Source organism: Spinacia oleracea, chromosome 4, assembly GCF_020520425.1.
Source record: "Spinacia oleracea cultivar Varoflay chromosome 4, BTI_SOV_V1, whole genome shotgun sequence".
NCBI lineage: Eukaryota > Viridiplantae > Streptophyta > Magnoliopsida > Caryophyllales > Amaranthaceae > Spinacia > Spinacia oleracea.
In genome coordinates, this window is record NC_079490.1 from 179,233,516 (window position 1) to 179,245,601 (window position 12,086).

A 12,086-nucleotide genomic window follows, 5' to 3' on the forward strand; every position below is an offset into this window, starting at 1 on the left:
GGAATCACATGGTGCTTACTATGTTCAATAGGTACGGAGTATATTGAACATAGTAAAAATGTGAAGCTCCATGTATAAATTGTGAAGCTCCATAGTTGCTGTCAATAAAAATGTGAAGCTTTATTTGTTGAATATTATGATTTCCCTTTGTGAAATGAATGAGACCCCCAAGTTCCTAATCGTGATTATCACACTATACATATATATGTAATTATGTACTCGATCCCTTCGTCTGATAATGTTCAATTTGTAATTTATTTTTAACAGAAGTTTAATTACCAAGCTTAGGCTGTTTGGAATGGGTTTTTAACCTGTAATTAGTGTACACTGAACTTTGGTGGTAATAAAGTTTGCTATGTTACCAAAAAAAATAGGGATAATGTATAATTTTTCTTTAGATGAACTTTGTGAACAACTTTTGTAGAATATTAATTTTGGTGATTAGTTGCAATAAAACAATTTAAAGCTCTGATATTATCTCGCACGCATCGCGTGCATATAAGACTAGTAACATCTTATGTCCACATGTCGCTACCATAATTATTGAGCCCATTTATTTTAATTTTATTTGAAAAATTAAATTGCAAGATATATGCAGTCGTATTCACATCCTGGAAAAATAACTAAATCTATGACATTTCTAATTTATTATAGAAACAAAAATTGAAAAATAAATAATCCGAAAAGGAATGAAATATTCACCTAGCCTATTGACCACTACAAAATATTATATTTATACCTACTTACCATATTCAAATTATTAAAAATGGAATAGGTAAATATTTTATTGAGATTTTCAATAAAATATAGTAGTCGTGCAGTATACTTTACCGAAATGCAACTAAATATTCGCTATAGAATATTGACAGAATGACTGCCGTTTCTAATTTATTATAGAAACAAAATTTGAAAAATAAATAATCCGAAAAGGAATGAAATATTCACCTAGCCTATTGACCACTACAAAATATTATATTTATACCTACTTACCATATTCAAATTATTAAAAGTGGAATAGGTAAATATTTTATTGAGGTTTTCAATAAAATATAGTACCCATGCTAAATTCTTTACCGAAATGCAACTAAATATTCGCTATAGAATATTGACATAATGACTGTCGTGCAGTATATTTTCCTGGCGGCGCATACAATCATCCAAAAAAAGGAATGAAATATTTTATAGCGAATATTGATCAATCAATCACGGCACCTAAACTATTAATTGTATACCTATTTACCATATTTTAATAAACTAACCAAGTTTAACTAAGGTAACGACAAGCAAATTTTTGCAGAGACCATATATATTATATATAATATCCCACCTTTCCAATACACAACAGACAACATAAACCTAAAGCCGTGCAACTTGCAACATATCTCTCTGTTTTTCATGGCTCTTCCAATAACCATGCTCAATGATCTCACACCTGAAAAGAAAAATTGGAAAATTAAAGTACGTATATTAAGAGTATGGGGCGCACCAGATTATTATAAGCCAGAAAAAATTGGTTCCCTTGAAATCCTGTTGGTAGACGAAAAGGTATATTTAATTACCTTCAAGTAATTTGTTTTGTTGGTATTTTTATTGATATATTATCTTTTAAAATGAATTTATTTTGATTATAGGGATCGAAGATTCAAGCCAGTATTAGGAGCACACTCATTGAAAAATTTAAAAAAGAGTTGACAAAAGGTTCTACTCGTGACATTGCTAAGTTTGGAGTCGCCGAAAATAAATTTAAACATAGAGCAGCAACCCACACTTACAAAATAAATCTCTTCTACAAAACTACCATTAAAGTATGCGATGATGATAAACTCCCCTTGCATGGGTTTAAATTTGTCCCATTTGACAAAATATTGAAGAAAGAGTTGAACGACATGTTCTTAATTGGTATGGTTTAATTTTTTATTTATTTATTTTTATTATCATCACTAATTGCATCTTGAAATTTAAACATGATTGCAATAACTATTATATTTGAATGCAGATGTCAACGGAGAGGTTGTCGCAATGGGGGACAAAGACAATATAGCAAAACAAGATGCTAAGACAAACTGGATGTTATCGCTGGAAATGAAAGACTTGCATTACATTATTTCAAATTGTCAATCCATTACTAACGATATAACATTATTTAAATTACACCTTCGGATTACTATTTTATTCACATGTTTAATTTAATTTAATTCTTTTGTCAATGATAGCAATAACAAATTGAAGTGCGCATTGTTTGGGGAGTTTGATGAGCAAATGTCAAAAATATAAGAATCATGAAAGTGAAAACCGTATCATTGCTATAATCCAGTTTGCTAAAATTAAGGTAAAATAATAGATTGTGCAAAGGTAAAATAATAAAAAAGAAAGAGAGGACAACTTATAGATATTACATTCAATCCGTAACTTTTTAAATGAAAGGATTAGAAAATATCACTCATTCAAATTATTTAGTACAAAATATCAATATAAACTTATAAAACCGTGCAATTGCACGGGTTCTATACTAGTTATATTAATATTTATCTCTTTCTTGTGGTCCCTACCCTTACTCACATCATCTTAACTCACTCACTACCTCACTTTCATCTTATTTTAGTACATTCAACTCACCCTACTAAAATTACGTGCCGGTCAAAGTGTATATATATTTTTTTAAATACGGAGGGAGTAGATTTTAGATGTATCCAAAATTAAGATGGAGGTTTTACGGAGTATATTTGATTCCCTAAACATACACAAAATTTTCAGAAAGACTGATCTACATTATTTTATTATGTGACGGTCCAAATAAGGAATAAGGAAGCTTATCTGCCCCATTTTGAACCGAATATGGGTGTAACCCAAAAGCTTTTGCTAAGCATAATGGAAATTCAATATCGTGGGAACAGTACAGCCGAATATATAATGGACATCACTACAATTTGGGCCTTTGGATGTGGGTTTGGGTTGATCAGTTCACGATCATGATTTCATGAGTCCAAAACTAAACAAAACTAGTCATGCGCAATTCACGTGCGTAAGTGAAGCCGCCATTTTCAGAGAGAAACAGAACTTTTATTTGCAGTTGTTGTTGTTGTTGTTGTTGTTGTTGTTGTTCTTCTTCTTCTCCCCTTTCCTCTCTCAAATGGAGTTCGAAGCAAATTATGAAGTTGATCGAACTGCAGATTATATCTACTCCCATAACTTCACCAGGGTTGCACTTCAGGTTCTTCTTTTCACTCTTTTTAATTTACAATTTGTTCTTAATGATTTATTCAGTTTTAGTATTTTATTTTTCCAGTTTGTTTAAGCAAGAAAATTATTGCCTCTCCATCCCTTTTCTGATTTAATCATGCTCTTATCCCGTTAATAATCATTAAATTAAATTTCTCGGAAAAAAAATTGAAGTGTGGATTTTTGGGCATTTTTCTTAGCAATTATGTTGGAGCTTAGTTGGATTTTTCTAGTGTTTGTTGAACTAAATTGGGTTTTCATGAATTCCTGTTTTTGGTTTTATGTGAAAATTCACTAATGTTTATGCATAATGGGTTTTTAGTTGAAGTGGGGTGGTATCAAGACTAGGGTTTATTTGGTTTACGTTTAGCTGAAATTAGTTCAATTCAAAACAATTGTAAGCTTATACAATATTTGGATGGATACAGTTCCCTGATGAGTTGCTGAAAGATTCAATCAGAGTTGTGAGAGCGCTTCGAGATAAGCTCCGAGCACTTCAAAAATGTAATGATGATAGTGGTGAAAGCCTTGTTGAGGGAAGGAAGGATGTGGGTTTGTATGTAATGGCTGATACAACTTACGGTAGCTGTTGCATTGATGAGGTTGGGGCGGCTCACATCAATGCCGATTGTGTTGTGCATTATGGACATACTTGTTTGAGCCCGTAAGTGATTGTTTACGGTTTTGGTACTGTTGCCGAGCTTGTTTTCTGTGAACATTTGGAAATTGAATTGAATCGCTGCATTGAATTCTTGTGAGCACGCAAACTTGTGCTTTGATGTTATGACTAGATATGGCGCAGATATTTGGCCATTGCAATAGTTAATTGCAGAAGTGTAATATGTTTTTTTGGATCGATGTAAGCCTTCTTCTATAGTCTGAACTAGAACTTCGAAAAAATACCTATTATCCTCTATAGTATACTCTTTCTGTTTCTAAAATATGTTCCCGTTAGACTTAGTTGTTTAAAATATGGAAATTGCATTTAGTTCTGAATTTAGCCTTGGCAATGGCATGCATGGTTTGGTGTTAACAATGGTATTGAATGGAAAGGTAAGAAAGGATGGTGTCAGAAATTTATATAAATGTTATTTATATCTTAAGAAAGGCAACATTCTTTTCCGAATGGCCTGTAATTGCACTAGTAAATTGTTTGAGTTTCTGCATGATGTCTTGGAACTCTTAGTTATTCCATAGTATGTTTGATATGCAAGTGTGGAGAAATCAAGTACTTGTCGTTGATTTATTTTCGAGTACGTTCTCATATCTCTACATACTGCCATTTCCTCTGTGTTTATACTGGCAAAGTTTTCATACATGTAGATTGCTTCCTGTTTCTTGTTTCCATTTAGCTTTTGGGTGTTGGTACTACAGGACATCGACTCTTCCAGCGTATTTTGTATTTGGAAAGGCTTCTATAAATGTTGCAGACTGCGCACAGAAGATCTGTACTTTTGCTAAAAGTTGCAACAAGCCTGTTCTGGTATGAGAACAACAATCTAGTAAATATTGTTTTCGGTGTCTGTTTTACTTCTTTCATTCTTTTTTATTCTTCTGAATACTTGCATGCATAAATTTGTTTCCCTTGTCTCACCTTTTTTACCTCTAAATTTTTTCTTATAGTTTATTGTTCCCTTGTTTTCTTCGCTTATGTTTACGTAGGTTCTCTTAGGACTTGAATACACATATGCAATGCATGACCTGAAGGAGGCATTAGCAGATGAAGCACTAAAATTGTCAACATCTTCATCCAAGTTAGATATTAGTTGTGCTAGTGTTCTGTCTCCGGCTGTTGCTCCACCCGAAGAGAAGACGGCATCTAACGGACAAGTTGAAGCTGTTAATAACCTTTCCGGTTGCCCTGAAGCTGGTGATGCTGAAGTTTATACATCTTACAACATTGGTGGTCTCACTTGGCGTTTACCGCATGGTCAACAAATAGAGGATTACTTGGTTTTTTGGATTGGACCTGATAATTCAGCATTTGCAAATGTAGTGCTGACTTTTAATGCTTGTGAAATAGGTACGGTTCTTTTATGAAACATATGTTTCTGTTATTGCATCAGATTATGTTTAATAACGCTTTTGACTATCCAAGGCTTTACTCGATTGCAATTATGATACAATCATTAGGTTATGTAAATTTTTCAGTCTTTGAAGGAAACATAATCCATTAAGCTATTGTCTTATATCATGCTATGGATCGTTTACTTCTTTTTTGACATTATAGTAAAAGACTCAAATAGAAGAATGATGGTAGAGATTATCAAAGTGCCATTGATGGTCAAACTCAAAATTTAGCTGTACTTAGTAAAGAAAACTTGCATATGTATGTGTTCTATTTTACTCAGATTCTCTGGAAGTGTAGGGCTTGTTAAAAGCATTTGATATGGATACGATAGTCTTTTCAAAAATTTCCTTTCAATTCTCAAAGAGCACATCCAAGTATCTATATCCTTTTCAGGTATTGGGTACTTATCCTGGACAAGTACGGCCAGGCACTTAAAGAGTTAGAATAAAATAGGTTATCAAAAGGAGTGATTTTGAAATGTTATTACTCAAACATTAAATAATGAGGAACAGCTATTGCAAAGGCACCCAATTTTTTATTTGGAATAAGATGTGCTACAGTCTTCAGAGGTTAGCTATAGGTGTAAGTTTTAGGACGAATTTTATAAGGGAGAGGAAAATGTGCAATACAGATTGATAAAGGTTGTAGTGGCCCCTAATAGTTTCTTTAATCCATTAGCAGAACCTTTTCTTTTATTTCCTTAACCTCTCTCTACCAAGGTTAATACAAAAGGAATATTTTAAAAATAGACGAGATAATTGCTTGCTGATGAAAATTCAGTCTTTCCTGTGACTATGAAAAATCTTCGACAGACATTCTTGAGAAGGCACTCTAACAAACTGCATAGAGCATGTCATTCCTTCATGGAACTGTACTTTCTTAAACAACTAATGTTCTGAGAAATCAAACTCCACATCTACTATAGACTTGATCTTGCTTACAATTTACTGGACTCGTCCCTAAATGGGGTTGAGTGGTTGACATTCAATTATTTCCTTGGCAGTAGGATGAATACTTCCGCAGTATTGGACATGATAGAACTGGGCGGGTCAATATGAAAGTTCTTCTGATACTAGAAACAAAAGGAATATATAGGAATGCTTATCTGAGTGAATAAAAGTAAGTCATATTAATAAAGCCAGTGCCATTCTCCTGATAGTGTGTGTTGGTTAAGGGAGGTGACATATGTATACATCCTTATGCATTCTATTAAAAAGAGGTCTCTTTAGCCTTACTCCTGTAACTACAAAATGCTGTTTCCTTTAGACCTTTGGCTAACTGTATCTTCAAGCTATATCATGGCATAAAAAGTAAAGATATTTCTCTTTGGTGTTACTTTGTGGAGGTTTTCTAAGACTTTTGGTGATGTGTATTTAGTTGGCTGACTATTTTTCTGGAGGTCTCTGCTTGGGTATACTCCTTTGCTTGGGTATACTCCTTTTCAATTTTGTAAAGACAACTGAGTGGTTAGTGGAGGGCGGGGGGGGACCTTTAAGCAAAACAACTCACAATTAGTCAACTTTATGTTTTGTATAAGAAATTTTGATATTTTTACTTTGCTTATCATTGCATACATCATTACAGTAGAAAAGTTGATGCAGTTTCTTAAAAGATGAGCTTAATATGATTTGTGAATGAAAAAACTCAAACAATTTAGCATTTTCTCAGTGATACGTGTAAGACGTGACATTATGATAATTTAATGTAAACACATTTTTTTGTCAAGTTTTTTCCTCCTCGCACCGGTGTGATGCATTGAAACATTCAATAATCCATTTACCTATAAAGGATTGTTTGTTGTCATTGTGGAGATGAAAATTTCAGATTCCAGAAATGAGAAAACAAAACTCTTTTTGATAATTTGATAGTGTGGTTTTTTGTTCGCTTTTATGTTAAAGAATGATTTTGTTTTTGTTTCAGTGAGATATGATCCTGCAGAGAGGTGCCTAATTACAGATGTATCCCAAATAAAAAGGATTCTACAACGTAGGTAATGTGAACAACACATTTTGTTATTTATGCTCTTAAAACCTCTTCACTTCCTTTCCATGAAGTAGAAGATGGTCGTCCTGTTGTCGTCCCTTTATCGCTTTTGGGTCAATTGGAAACAACCTCTCTGCAGTTGCAGGGTAAGGTTGCGTACACCCGACCCCCCCTTACCCCACTTCTTGCGGGAGCCTCTTTGAGGCAATGGGGTAATGATAATAATATGCTCTTTTCCTTTCTTGTAAGTTGTTCCTTTCATTAGATGCACAAACTGGGTGGTCCAAGGATTCCATGCAATTTGACAATCTTAACCTTAAGAACAATATCTTCAGATACTACTTGGTGGAGAAGGCAAAGGATGCTAATATTGTTGGAATTTTGGTTGGGACCCTTGGTGTAGGTACACTTCCTTCCTTGACATATGACACACTTGATTTTTCTTCTTAGCTATGCATGATTTGCAGTGTTGATTAAACCCAAGTTCTCTGGGTAATATGTAACTTTCCCTGGATGCTGTTGATGATCTCTTTCTCATCCGTATTGTGCATTATATTTGGTGCAGCTGGTTATCTTCACATGATTAGTCAGATGAAAGAATTGGTCACAAAAGCAGGGAAGAAGGCCTATACAATTGTTGTGGGAAGACCAAACCCAGCAAAGCTTGCCAACTTCCCTGAGGTAGATAATTCATATTTCTTCTAGCTTTGTTTTGTGTCACCTGAGATCTGTTATTTAGATCCATAATATTTTTTATTTTTGGTCGGCAGTGTGATGTCTTTGTTTATGTTTCTTGCGCACAAACTACACTTTTGGATAGCAAAGAGTTTCTAGCTCCAATCATCACTCCATTTGAGGCAATGCTTGCTTTTAAAAGGTGCTGCATCCTGAAGACATTTTGTTTCAGTTAATGACTGTGGTTTGTTTGCTCTTACGACTTGTTCCACAGACTTGTGCATTTATACAGTCATATGCATATGTACTTATTGTTCACCCCCCCCCCCCCCTCTCCCTTTCTTCAGGAGGGAGGGGGGGTTATATACGGAGTACCATGTAATCATCTGCCAACTTGTGCGTATGCATAAGGGCATATCATTCTATTTTTCTCACGAGGGATAGGGCTGAATACCACACATTCAAGAAACCAAATTATGTGTCCCCGAAGGCCAGGGTTCCTGGATGAAAATTATCTTATGACATGATCTTGACGTAGTTGGCTTTTTGAGTTGCACTTTTGAAAATGTTACCTAGATATTGCTGTTACCTAGATATTGCTATTTTCTGACAGTACCTGTACTGACCTGTCCTCACATGGATACTGGTAAAGGATGTGTGTCAGATTTGCCATCTTGCACTTGGATGACTTTCTTATTCCACCCTTGTACACGTTAACATACACAAGAAGGGTGGAGCTTGGTAGGGGATATTTGATTTCTCTTTGTGTGAGATGAACACCACTTTTACATGCTAAATCACCAAAGTTTTTTATTATTTTCTTCTTGGCAATGATCTGAATTAGTCTTTTAACAATTTTTGAAATGAGGTGCAGGATGGACAATATAGGGCTTAGATTCAATATAGCAGCAGGATCTGAATTTGCTGGTCGTGTTTTATTTATGTGTTTGTTTATGAAATAAGTGCTTCTAGATTCAACCAAACAAAATTTCCTGTCTTAAGATAAATTGTACAGATAGCAAGTTTCATGTCCTGCTTTGCTAAGAATGTGCAATGTGTGTTATTCTTCAGAGGTAGCCAGTGGACTGGAGAATACACGATAGAGTTCAGGGATTTGATGAATATGCCATCATTTGGAGGTGAAATTGGCACGGATGAGCCACGGTATTCTTTTATCCTAGGTGGATATGCTGAAGATCATAATCATGAAGGTAAGTTACATAGTTGGTGTCAGCTATTTCATAAGTTGCTTTTGTTAACAAATAAAGCCATAAAATAGCTTATTCTTGGTACATTACACAGTATCAAAACATCATTTCTGTGCTTACAAAAAGAATTTGAAACTTATGGAACTTGAATGAGCATTTGCTTGAAACTTGGACTCTTTTCACCATTCGGCCAGTGGTTATTAAGACAGTGTAAATCTTTGTCCGAGGATGTAATATATTTATCTGAAAGTTACATAAGACTTTTGTTGCAGTCTAAAAGAACCATTCTTGTTTAGCAAACAGTAGAAATTAACAGTAGCAATTTAGGCTTGTTGTATTAGGATTAAAAGTTCCCTGATGGCATACGCGGGTTTGACAAGCATTTAAGAGTTAGAAAAAAAGTGTATTGCACACACTAACATGTTAACTACATATGCAGACGTGAATAGGGAAATTCTCTATGGTAGCATTATACTTTTGCAAATTCTCATTGGTAACAAAACTTTTATCACTTTCTCTAAAATAGCATTATCAATTTAGAATCTCTCTAATCTAACATTATTTTAATAATTTCTACCAAATTAATCTAATTAGAGTTAATCATGGTTAACTCATTCCCTCCAAAAAAAATCCTGGAAAAAAAACAACTCCTCATTTTCTCTTTAATGGTCTTTATCTTTTCCTCTCATCCCTTTCCTCTCCTTCCTCTGACTTTTTCTTCTTCTGAGTTTTCTTTTTCGTTCAATTACCCCTCACTTCGTGCAATTAACATTGAATTCTATTTTCGTCTCAAATTTTCTGTTCAAAATATGAAGCTCGTAATTGATTCTTAGGAAAAATTAAGCCTCAAATTTGCGTTGACTGAAGTTGAATCGTGATTGTTAATTTCGCAGAAACTTGTTGATTGATTCATTTTCTGTACAAATTATCATTTAGCTTATTTTCGCCCAAATTTGTCGACCTAAGTTCTGCTAGTTTCGGTCGATTAATTCTTTGTTTGTGGGTTAAATCGATTCAATAGGATGATTTTCAGGTTGATTTGCGGGAACTTAATTAGCCTTAATGGGTTTATTGCTCATGAAGTAAACTTCTGTCAAAGCAATTTGCCATGACCTGTATTTGAGGTCCTATATTCATATTGGAAATTTCTATCAATCTACCCGCATTTTTTAAGCTTAATTTTGATGTCAAGTCTTGTTATCATTGGACTTAATATTTATTTCGCCTTTGCTTGATAATTTGTTGGCTGTCATGGTTGTTTGAACTACTAGTTTTTTCTTTTTCTTCATATTCTAATCCATCTACATTAAAAAGTCGATGTAAAGGGAAAGTGTAGTTCTCTTTTATCAACTACCAATACCTGGGTTGCCTTTGTGGCTGCTGTTCTTGTTGAATGAAATTCAGAGGTTGGGATAGGACTGGACTAAATGCATGACAGATGAGTTTGTAGTTTTTTGATGGGAAGACAACTCGAGAGTAGTTGAATGATTTGTATTTATCACAAATTTGGATCATGAATCACGATCAGGTGGTAACATAAGTACATAACACTTGAATATTAGTTGGGTACAATATGGGATTTCAGGTTGAGTATATTTGAGGATAGTAAAAAGAGGATTATTTAGTCATTTATGATGTTTAACCATAGTCAGCATTATATTGGTTAATTTGGTTTAAATTATTAAAATAATGTTAGATTAGGGAGGTTCTAAATTATAAATGCTATTTTAGAGAAAGTGGTAAAATTTTTGTTACCAATGAGAATTTGCCAAAGTATAATGCTACCATAGAGAATTTCCCACGTGAATATATATTTTAGTTGTTAATCGACTGCGATAGTTTTGGTTCTTGTGTAAAAGTTGTATGAAAATAATGAAGTTTTTTTAATTGACATAAATCCTTCCATTTGTCACACTCAGTTATCTATTTTAGTATTTTGTAGCACTTGTTGAGGGAAGATTGATGAAATTATCGATATTTGGCATTGTTGCGGAATGTTTTTGTTAATTTTGAGTCTATGACACCTTGGACCTTGAATCCTTGATGCACTTGATAGACTTTGTTTTTATTTATTGTGTTTTATTCACAGAGAATGCTGAAGACAGTGAAGAAGAATTGGCCTTGGCAGTATCAACAGAGAAGGTTCTCCGACTTAGAGATGAAGATATCAATGTCCTTGCCAAGATTGGTCCAAAATCTGGGGCAGAATATTTAGCAACGCGGTCATACCAGGGTCTGGATATACACCATGATGGCTCAATGCCGAAGCCCATTGTGATTGGTAAAACAGGGAGAGCATCAGGTTATGAGAATGAGAAGACCCGATAACTAAATACTTGAGATATTACATTCTCTTCTTTTGATTTAGCATGTTGATTTTGATTTAATTGTCACTAGAAAGATTCAAGTAATATCCTAGTAGGATAATCATTTTTTGGACGGCTTTCCTTATCTCATGTTTCAACGGTTTTAGGATTATTCATTTTGGATTTTTTTTTTTTTTTTTCCCGCCAATGAACCACGTGGGTAATTCAAATTACAAAATAGCATGAAATGGGATTATCCCCAAATATTGAATTAAAGGTCAAAGTGAAGTTAATTGGACAAAGTTGAGTTCATCAAACCTAATTAAGTAATTGTCATAACCTAAGGGGGCGTTTGGTTGGGGGTATTCAGGAAAGGGAAAGGGAATCAACACATTCCCTTTGTTGTTGTTTGTTTGTCCATTTCAATCATTCCCTTTACCCTTCTCATTCCCCAATTTCCCTCTACCATGATTCCCCCCCCCCCCCCCTTAGGGTATCATTCTTACCCTCAATCTCCTCTTCAACTCATCTTCCTTGACCAACATTGACCATCTCCAACACCACACCACCACCCATCTCCAACACCACAACCACCCCGAAACCAACCACCACCGCCCACAACCA

The 12,086-nt window shown here is 34.4% G+C and overlaps 1 protein-coding gene across 1 annotated transcript; it reads left to right on the forward strand.

Moving 5' to 3' along the window:
* Positions 1–3,022: 3,022 nt before the first annotated feature.
* LOC110774884 (uncharacterized) lies at positions 3,023–11,638 on the forward strand. Its single transcript, XM_021979478.2, has 10 exons — positions 3,023–3,211; positions 3,648–3,883; positions 4,594–4,702; positions 4,882–5,242; positions 7,211–7,280; positions 7,609–7,676; positions 7,839–7,954; positions 8,044–8,150; positions 9,020–9,159; positions 11,246–11,638. The coding sequence occupies exons 1-10, from the start codon at positions 3,131–3,133 to the stop codon at positions 11,482–11,484; spliced, it is 1,527 nt and encodes a 508-aa protein (XP_021835170.1). The 5' UTR covers positions 3,023–3,130; the 3' UTR covers positions 11,485–11,638.
* Positions 11,639–12,086: the final 448 nt, after the last annotated feature.

Bases quoted from the DNA above. Each gene is read 5' to 3' on its own strand.
- LOC110774884 (XM_021979478.2), top strand. From the start codon at position 3,131: ATGGAGTTCGAAGCAAATTATGAAGTTGATCGAACTGCAGATTATATC. The intron at 4,703-4,881 runs GTATGAGAACAA...ATGTTTACGTAG, and splicing joins GTTGCAACAAGCCTGTTCTG to GTTCTCTTAGGACTTGAATA. The intron at 7,281-7,608 runs GTAATGTGAACA...CAATATCTTCAG, and splicing joins AAAAGGATTCTACAACGTAG to ATACTACTTGGTGGAGAAGG.